The 9,775-nt window shown below is 72.1% G+C and overlaps 2 protein-coding genes across 2 annotated transcripts; both read right to left on the bottom strand.

The window, feature by feature from the left end:
* Positions 1 to 743: 743 nt before the first annotated feature.
* Positions 744 to 1,442, bottom strand: AURANDRAFT_6242 (hypothetical protein; the record flags this gene model as incomplete). Its single annotated transcript, XM_009042250.1, has 3 exons — positions 744 to 911; positions 992 to 1,228; positions 1,251 to 1,442. Coding segments are annotated over 3 exons (597 nt in total), but the record flags the coding sequence as incomplete, so codon positions are not given.
* Positions 1,443 to 2,366: 924 nt separating this feature from the next.
* AURANDRAFT_5142 (hypothetical protein) lies at positions 2,367 to 2,522 on the bottom strand (the record flags this gene model as incomplete). The annotated part of the gene is made up of 1 exon (XM_009042249.1): positions 2,367 to 2,522. A coding segment is annotated over one exon (156 nt), but the record flags the coding sequence as incomplete, so codon positions are not given.
* Positions 2,523 to 9,775: the final 7,253 nt, after the last annotated feature.

Genomic DNA, 9,775 nt, shown 5'->3' with positions numbered 1-9,775 from the left:
TATCCCTGGCCGCCCCCGGGCCACGCTCCATCATCGACTGGGGCGACTGCGCGGCCTAGGACCGACAGGACCTCGTGCCCGCGCCGACGTGTAGGCAGCCCACGGCGCCGCGAGGGGAAAGCGCCGCACGGCCGCCGCTCTTGGCTGCGCCCCGTCTCGGGGACCGTCGCGACCGTGGGCGTCAATGCCGGCACCCACGGCGCGCCCAGGGACGCCCAAGGGCTGCGCCTTTGGGCTGCCGCGCCCCCTCATAACCTTCCAACGACGGATGGCCAGAGATTTGCAGTCACGGTTCGAGCGCGCCGGGCGTGCCTGGCCAATCAGCGGCCGTCGGCGCCCTCGGCGCCCTCGGCCATTTCGGACCCTCGGACGCTCGGCTCCCTCGGACGAGGGGAAAATCCCTCAGCCGAGGGCGTCGGACGAGAGGGCGGCGCCCTCGTCCCGAGGGCGCCGAGGGCGCCGAGGGCGCCACCGACCCCCCTCAAGCCTCACACACCCGACACCCGACCGCGCCGCCGGTCCGCGCGGCAGAAAGGGGCGGGGCAGGTGCGGCCTCTACTCCGCGGCCGCCGGGGCGGGCCGTCGTCCTCCTCTCAGGCGACGGGGACCTCGGTCTGCGGCGGCGGGACGTCCGCGGGCGGCGGCGGCGGCGGCGGCGCGTCGACGGCCATGGCGTCGCGGGCGTTGGGCGCGACGGGCCGCTCGGGCTCGATGGAGACGCCGTTCGACTCTCGACACCTCGCGGGGAGGCGGTGGAGGTAGCCGTGCGCGACCGCGGCGCCGAGGCAGCCGCCGCCGCCCCAGGAGTACGTCGGGAGGAGGACGACGACGCGGACCTCGTCGGTCTCCGTGTTGTAGACGTAGAACTCGACGGGTTTGTCGAGGTGCAGCGTGCACTCGTCGTTGAGGACCTGCGCGGGAGGCGACGCGCGTCGCGCGGCCGCCGGGACGAAAGGGACGCGGCGCGACGCGCGTCCGAGTCGCCGAAGACGCGCTCCGCCGTGCCGAGGAGGTAGTCCGTGCCCGCCCGGAGCCCCGCGATCTCCGCCGGCGAGCCCGGCGCGACCTCGAGCACGCGGACGAGGTGCTCGTCCGCCTTGTGGTACGTGTCGAAACGGATCGTCACGCCCAGCATGCCCTGGCCGCCCCAGTTGCGCGTCGGCGTGATGGTCACGCTCCGCGTCTGGCGGCTCTTGAGGTTGTAGACGACGCAGGGCAGCGGCCTGTCCTCGGACTGCGGCGGGGCGGACGCGCGTCGGGGCGTCGCGCGGCGCGAAACTTCGAAGACGCCGGGGCCGCGCCGCCTTGATCTTGTCGATGAACGTCGAGTCGAGCTCGCGGAGCTCGACGCCGTCGACGGCGACGACGAAGTCGAAGAAGGACACGAGGCCCACGTCCGACGCCGGCGAGTTCGGCTGCACGCCGAGGACGCGGTACCCCGTCGCGTCGGCCTCCTCCGCGCTCGCGCCCTGGCCCTGCGGAGAGACGCGCGCGTGAGTCATGTGTGTTGCGCGATCGGCGCGCGTGCGATTCGGCGCGCGCGCACCATGTTTGCTGTTTGCTCAAAGTCCTGCTCGACCGGTCGGTGGACGGGCCTTGGGCCGCCAGCCGGTGCGTCGAGACGCTGCGCGCGTCGACCGCCTCGGTAGTACAACAAGTAAGCCTCCGGACGCCTCCGAAGGCCGGCCCCGACGCGTCCGCGACCGCACCCACACCAAAGCGCCTTACGACGGCGGCGCGCCCGCGTCGCCGCACTCGGCGACGTCCGCCGCGGTCGGCGCGTTTCCCGCGACGGCGCGCGCGCCGGCGACGACGGTCGTCGACGCCGTCGCCGACAGGTCCACGAGGTTCGAGGGCGGGCACGCCTCCGAGAGGAAGGTCCACAGGTTCGAGCAGATGCCGCGGTTGTGCGGGTTCGGCTTGTTCGAGTATGTGCCCTTGAGGTGCTCGTTCGTCGTCATCGCGCTGAGGATGAGAAACACGTGGTACGTGAAGAGCCACAGCAGCAGGAACAAGATCGCCGCGGACACGAAGGCGAACAGCAGAACGTCCGCGCGGTGGCGGATCGCCAGCACGAAGAGCGCGCGCGCGGAGAGCTTCGACGTGTCCGCGCCGCCCTTGCGCTTGTAGTTTGAGAATATCACCGCGAAGCCCGCGTTCGTGACGAACGCGGCGAGCGCCTGGGCGGGAGAGTGATTCAACGTGAGTGTGCCGCGCGCGCGCGTTCCGGAAAACTTATCCACGCGTCGAGACCGCTCCGAGAGATGATCGCTCGTCCAAAAATCAGCCGAAACGAGTGGAAAACGGCCGAGCTCGGAGCCTTTGAAGTTGGGAATGTCGCGCCCGTTTCCCGCCCCGGCGAGCGCCGTCGCGAAGAGGAGCATGGCGAAGAAGCTGCGATAGTTGCGTCTTCCGACGCAGGTGCCGATCCAGGGGCAGTGGTGGTCCCAGCGCTCGACGCAGTTGTTGCAGTAGCCGCAGTGCTTCGCGCGCTTCGGGCGGAAGACGGCGCACGTCGAACACACGTGGCCGCCGGCGACGGGCCGGTCCCACGTGCTCTCGTTCGTCCGCTTGTTCCAGAAGTAGACGTCGCCGCTCGCGTCGTGGACGACGGCCTGCCAGCCGTCCAGAATCTGGCGCGCGATCAGCGTCTCGCGCTCCTCGCCCTCGGCCTCGTCGCCGTCGCAGGGCTCGCACGCCTCCCTCCGGCTCCGGAGCCGCGCGCCGTCGTCGCCGTAGTCCTGGCGCGCGTAGCCGGACCGCGGGATGACGCCCGGGTCGCTCAACGCCGCGAGCCACATGGCGCCGAGCGTGCACGCGTAGAGCGCGGCGCCGACGTAGACGTGGCGCTCGCGCTCCGAGCCGCGCATGCGCGGGCACAGGTCCCCGAAGAAGACGAGCGCCGTGGCGACGACGAAGCAGTTCGTGATGGCGAAGATGCGCGCGTCGGCGCCGAGCATGGCCCGCCCGCCGAGGGCGAAGACGTTCTTCCCCTTCCAGAGCTTCCAGTTGGGCACGCCGCCGCCCTCGCCCTTGAGCTTGTCGTCGCCGTCGGCGTCCCGGCGCGGCGTGGCGCCGCCGGCCGTCGGCGAGCCGCAGTGCTGCGGCACGCAGCCCTCGTCGCCGGCCCCGACGCCCTTCTTCGGCGGCTTGAAGCGCATGGACATGGTGACGGGGGCCTGCCCCAGACGATCGATCGAATCGACGACGCACCCTGCCCCGGATACACAGATCCGGAAAGCCGACGGTGCCCAATTAGTTAGAGGCCGCGGGGCAGCCCCTGCGAAGAAGCGGTGGAGCAGCCCGACGTCGCGCCGTGACGGTTTCCGCGGTAGGCGGGTCGGGCCGTCGACGTTCTCGGGGTCGAGGCCCGGGCCGGCCTCCATGGTGGCGGGCCTCTGAGCGCCCCGGAGTCGCCCGACGCGCGCCGCACCGCGGCCCCGGGACGTTCCCCGCCGTTGCGGCCCCCCGCCCGGCCAGTCGGCGCGCGCCATGGCGCCCCCCCGGGACGGCGAGGACCTGAAGCACGTGAGCGACGCCCTCGTGTCCCTCGACGGCCTGCGGTCCCAGATCGAGCTCGTCGGGAAACTCGCGACGCACCAGTGCGAGGTCGTCGCGGCCGCGGCGGGCGCGTGCGGGGACACGGACGCGCAGCGGCGGGCGAGCGACGAGCTCCGCAAGCTCCACGAGTCCTTCGAGGGCGCGAGCCGGGCCTGCGAGGCCAGCGTCAACGCCGCGGCCATGCGCCTCGCGGTCCCCGAGACGAGCGCGGTCGAGCGGCGCCGATCCGAAAAGCGCGAGCGCGCGCTCAGCCAGGGGGCGCGGACGACCCGCGTCCTTCTTTTTCTGGCACGTAGAGAGACCCTCCCTTCCCTATAGGCCAAGGTCCCCGTCAAGTACACGCGGTGCCGGTCGACGTCGCAGTCGTCGGAGAACGGCATCGCGGAGCACACGGACGTGTCCGACGACGGCGGCCTCTTCGCGACCTACAGCCCCTACAAGGCGTCGAACCCGCGGGAGACGGAGCTCGTCGCGTCGAACTTCGACTACAAGAGCGCCGAGGCCGACGAGGACGGCGACGAGCCGCCGCGGCCGTTCGGCGCCGCGACGACCGACGCTTTGGCGTCCGTGCCCGAGGGCGAGCCGAACCCCTGCCTCTCGGAGCGGGCGCTGCTGAACCCGGCGGACCCGAACTACCGCGAGGTCGAGGAGCCCGTGGGCCCGCCGCCGCGCAACGGCCGGCGGCGCTCGTCCATCGGCCAGCTCATGTCCGCCGTCGGCGCGGACAACGTGCTCGGCCTCGGGAACGCGGACTCCGAGGAGGTGAGCCCCGAGGACGAGGACCCCGTGGCCCGCCGGAAGCGCATGGAGACGAGCCGCCTCTCCGTCATCTTCGAGCAGCACGACAAGGAGGCCATCGAGCAGTCGCTCAAGGAGAGCGAGCGCGACCCCTGGCACAAGCGGTGCTGCGGCATGATCAACCCTTCGGGCGTCTTCCGCATCATGTGGGACGTCTTCATCGCCTTCTTCATCTTCTACGTTTTGGTGACGGAGCCCCTGTCCATGGGCTTCTGGGACGACGACATGCTCAAGGACGGCACGGCGCTCGGCCGCATGAACCGCGTCATGGACGTCGTCTTCATCGTCGATCTAGTCCTGAACTTCCGCACGGGCTACTTCACGTCCGACGGCATCCTCGTCATGAGCCCCGGGGCCGCGGCGCGCCACTACCTGCTCACGTGGTTCACGCTCGACTTCGTGAGCTCGATGCCGCCGGTGCTCGAGGTGCTGCTCGCGCTCATCGGCGCGGCCGCGGGCGGCGCGGACAAGCTCAGCAGCGCCAAGGTCTTCAAGCTGATCAAGGTCATGAAGGTCTTCAAGGCGTTGCGCATCGGCAAGTTCCTCAAGCTCCTGTCGAACGAGGACACGGAGCTCATGACGGCCGTCGAGGAGTTCATGTCGTCGTCCTTCGGCGCGTTGGCGGCCAAGGTCATGTCCATCATCATGTCGTCGTTCCTCATCGCCCACCTCCTGGCCTGCTTCATGGCCGTGAGCGGCGACGGCTGGCTCCGGACCTACAGCCCGCGGCACGGCGACGACGACCCCGCGTCGGAGTGGAGCTGGCGCCGCCAGTACCTCGCGGCCATCTACTGGGCCTTCACGACGATGACGACGGTGGGCTTCGGGGACATCACGCCGGCGGGCGACATGGAGCGCATCTTCGCCATCTTCGGCATGCTCATGGGCGTGTCGTTCTACTCGTACATCATCGCGTCCGTGAGCTCGATGGTGTCGTCCGTCGACTCGAAGAACGCGGTCTACTTCGAGAAGATGGACCAGCTCGCGTCCTGGATGGAGCACTACAACATCGAGCCGGCCCTGAAGCGGCGCGTGCGCCGCTTCTTCAAGCAGTTCTACACGGACCACAGCGCGATCGAGGACGAGTACATCATGGAGAAGCTGTCGCCGTCGCTCCAGGAGGCCATCTCCATCTACCTGCTCCACGACTTTGTGCTGGAGCACTCCCTCTTCGCGGACCTGCCCGAGGGCAGCCTGTGGAAGGTCATGCTCATCGTCCGGAGCTGCACGTTCGACGTCGGCGCGCGCATCGTCGAGGCCGGCGACGCGAACGTGAGCCTCTTCATCTTCAAGGGCGGGACCTGCTACCGCGACTTCGAGGACGAGCAGAAGACGCCCAACGAGAAGCTCGAGGAGGGCTGCTCCTTCGGCGAGCTGTGCCTCCTGGGCTGCTCGAACGAGTCGGACATCACGGTCGTCGCCGAGACCAAGTCCGACTTCTTCTACATCCGCCGCGACGCCTTCCTCGACGCCTTCTCCAATCTGCCGGAGGTCTTCGCGAAGATGTTCGAGAAGCGGGCGCTCTTCGTCGACAAGGACATACACCCGCGCGGCGGCCGCGAGCTCAACCGGAAGCACCGCTACAGCGCGCGCCAGCTCCTCGTCCAGCAGTCCATGCCCAACGTCCTGCGCTGAGGACCGGGCGCCCGGCCCGCGGGCGCGGCGGGCCACCCCGCGACCGGCGCGAAAGCGCCGCCCGGCCGGCGCGCGCCGCCGCGCGCGGCGTCGCGCCGCACCTTGTTGTTTGCCGTACGGCGTCGCCGCGCGCGGCCTCCACAGCCGCACTTCGGCCGGAGCCCGCGCCCGACGCCCAACGCACCCCCTCCTGCTCGTTCGTAGTAACACAGAAGCACCCGTAAGATCAGGGGCCCGCGGGCCACGCGGCGGCGAGCGCGTCGAGCGCGCGCTCCACGCGGCCCCGCGGCGGCGGCGGCGCGACGAGCGCGCCGCCGGCGAGGTCGAAGCCCGCGGCGGCGTGGAGCCAGGGCGCCGCGGCGTGGGCCGGCGAGAGCACGTAGCGCCGGACGACCGCGTTGTCGAGCCGGATCGCCAGGTGCCGCGCGTCGGGCGGGTCCGCGAGCAGGTTCCGCAGCAGCTTCTCGTGGCGCCGCCGCACCTCCGCGAGGTCCGCGGCCGGGCAGCACCGCGCCGCGTCGGCCCGGAGCGCCGCCGCGCAGGCCGCGACGCCGTCGGCGCCCCGCTTGTGATTTGCTAGCGCGCCCGCGACGTCGCCGCCGCCTTCGACGCGGAACCGCCCGTCCTGGTTCGAGAGGACGTCGCCGTAGAGGAACGCCGCGGACGCCGCGCGCCAGGCGCCGTCCTTGTCCCTCAGCTCCGCGGTGAGCACGCCGCCGGACACGGCCGCGTGCCGCGCCGAGTTGGACCAGGATCCGCCGGGGAGCGGCGGCTTCTCGGATCCGCCCTCGCCGCGCGCGGCGATCCAGGCCGCGTCGCCCGCCGTGCGGCCCGTGGCCTCCTCCGCGTCGAGGGGCCGCAGCGCCGACCACGTGGCCGCCGCGAGCTCCGCGAGCTCCGCCGCGCGCCGCGCTTCGAAGTCGGGAGACGGCCGGGGGTGCTTGCCGCGCTGGCGCCGGTCGAGCCGGTCCACGGCCGCGGCGAGCGCGCGCTCGCTGAGCGCGCCCCGCCACCTCGGCGAGCCCGGCGCGCGCCGCGCGAGGCACGCGCCGAAATCCCGCGTGTAGCGCCGCGTGACGTCCACGACCTCGTCGCGGCCGAAGGCGAAGATGCCCACGAGCTCCTTCCCCCAGCCCTTCTCGTAGAGCAGCGGCTTGTCGATCTTCTTCTCGCAGCTGTCGACGTGGACCCAGCGCTTCCGGCCGGCGGCGAAGACCTCGGTCCAGACGTGGTCCGTCGTGTCGAGGACGTAGCGCGCGTCGAAGCCGCAGGCGACCGCGCAGGCCGTGAAGGCGTTGGCGAACTCGCCGCAGCGGCCCGTGCGCGTCTTCAGGAGGCTCCGCGGGTTGTTGAGCCGCGGGAACCGCGTGACGCCGCCGCAGGCGTTGCACTCGTAGAGCTCGACGGTCGCGGCCCAGCCGGCGCGCTCGGCGTCCGTGACGTCCGACGACGCGCCCGCGAAGGCCATGGCGTGGTGCTTCGCGTTGCCGCAGTGGGCGCAGTCGGGCTTCTTGAACCATCTGAAGAACTTCGGGCCCTTGAAGAAGTTGACGAGCTCCTCGAGGAAGAAGTCGCTCGGGTAGCCCCCGTCGGCCTCGCCCGTCGACCGCGCGAGGAGCATCTTCGCCTTGGCGGCCGCGAGCGCCGCGGGGAAGTCGTCGCCCTGTTTCTCGAGAGCGCGCGCCTCGCGCCGCGCGGCCGCGCCGACGCGGAACTTCTTCAGCGGGAGCAGCGCGCGGATCTCGCCCAGCAGCGCCGCGTCCTCGTAGACGTCGCGCGTGCGCACGCAGCCCTCGAGCTGCCGGACGATGTGGCCGTCCGAGGCCGACTCCCCCGCCGGATCCTGCTGGGACGCGGCCGCGGCGACGGCGGCTTCGAACGACGCCGGCGCGGGCGTCGCGCCCGCGGGCGCCCGGGCGTCCCGGAAGACGTCGGCGCAGAGGCCCGTCGCCGCCAATCGCGCGACGCCGCAGGCGAAGGGTCGGAGCGGGATGTCTCCCGTGATTTCCTCCGCGATGCCGGCGAGGCACAAGGTGGCGCAGGCCCTGCAGACGGCGACGTCGCCGACGACGTACCGCGGCTGGACGACCGCGCGCGGCCCGAAGACGCAGCGCGTGCAGCGGCTCGCGAGGTCCGCGTCGTCCATCGCTGCCATTGGGTTACCGAGGCCGGCCACGCCGGCGGCGGACCGGGAGAAGGACTTGGTGATGGTGATCTGCCACAGTAGCCTCACAGTGCCTCGAGTGAGCACTCGACGGCGTGGTCAGCCGCCGCCCCACGGCTCCGAGAAGCTCGCCGAGCGCCCCGCCGCGACGCGCTGCCGCAGCAAAGGAAGGAACATGCATAGATTTACCGCGATCCACCCGGCCGCCCTAGGACCGCCAGAGCGCCTTGAGCGCGCCGGTGATGCCCGGGCCCTCGACGTTGAGCTTGACGAGGCCCAGCGTCGTGAGGCCCGTGATGCCGCACATGATGATGCGGCTCGGCCCGCGCGCGGCGTTGCCGAAGAGCTTGGGGATGTAGTCCGTGATGACGTAGTTCATGCCGATGTGCCCGTGGAGCGGAAATGCGACCGCGAGCGCCATGTCCACGGGGAAGCTCAGGGACGAGCCCTCGGACGCGATGGCCAGGGGCGTGAGGCCCAGCAGGCCCAGGTTCACCTTGTGGTAGAGCTTGACGCCGATCTGCTCGCCGCTGTCGGCGGCGAGGAACCTGCGCGGCGGCGCGCGGCGTCAACTTCGTCGATCGACGCGGCGATTTTTCGGGCGCGCGTGCGCGGGAGTCGTGGGACGCGGTCTATGCGCCTCGCGAGAGCGCCGCTGGACGCCATGGTCGGCGGCGGCGCGAGCAAAGTCGGAGCCGCGGGGCCGGCTGGTCGAGAATTCTTGCCGCAGTTTCGGCGACGATGAAGGCAGCGTCGACATTTTGTGCTCCGCTGCCGATGCGCAGCGAGTTAGTGGGCCGATAATGCCGCTCGTAGATCAATAGCACCGCCGTCGACGCTCGGATCGTCGCGCTCGCGACGGACTCAGCTTCGACGCAACCACATTGACACCAATCATGAAGCTCGCCGCGCTCCTCTGCGCCGCAGCCTCCGCTGCCCCACGGTCCTGGTCGTCCGTGCCCTACGACCGCGAGCCCTTCGTCTTCGACCCGAAGGGCCGCATCCTGCAGCTCGAGTACGCCGACGTCGCCGCCGCGCGCGGCGCCCTCGCCGTGGGGCTCATACGCAACAACGTAGCGATCCTCGCCGCCGCGGCCGACGGCGCGTCGCGGCCGGAGAAGGTCTCGGTCGTCGACGCGCGCCACGGCGCCGCCTTCGCGGGGCTGGGCGCCGACGGCGCCGCGCTCGTCGACGTCGCGCGCATGCACGCGGCGCGCGAGCGGCTCCAGTTCTCGGCGGACGCGCCGGACGCCGCGGGCATCGCGACGGCCGTCGCCGACGAGTGCCACGACTGCGCCAAGGGCGGCGGGCGGCGGGCCTACGGCTGCCGCTTCCTGCTCGCGGGCCTCGGCGGGCCCGGCGGCGCCGCGTGCGTCTGGAGCGTGGGCCCCGGCGGCGACGCGCGGCGCCACGACTCGGGCCTCGCGGCCGTCGGCGGCGGCGCGAGGGACGCCGTCGACGCGCTCGCGGGCGCGAACTCGGCGGGCGCGCTCGGCGCCGTCGCCGCCGCCGCGGACGCGGCGCTCCGGGACGCGCCCCGCGCGACCGTGCTCGCGCTCGCGCCGCGGCGCGGCGCGCCGGCCTCCGCCGCGGCCCTGCGCTGGCGCGCGACCGGTC

This window comes from Aureococcus anophagefferens (assembly GCF_000186865.1).
Source record: "Aureococcus anophagefferens unplaced genomic scaffold AURANscaffold_29, whole genome shotgun sequence".
Lineage (NCBI taxonomy): Eukaryota > Pelagophyceae > Pelagomonadales > Pelagomonadaceae > Aureococcus > Aureococcus anophagefferens.
This window is presented reverse-complemented; position numbering and strand designations above follow the sequence as displayed.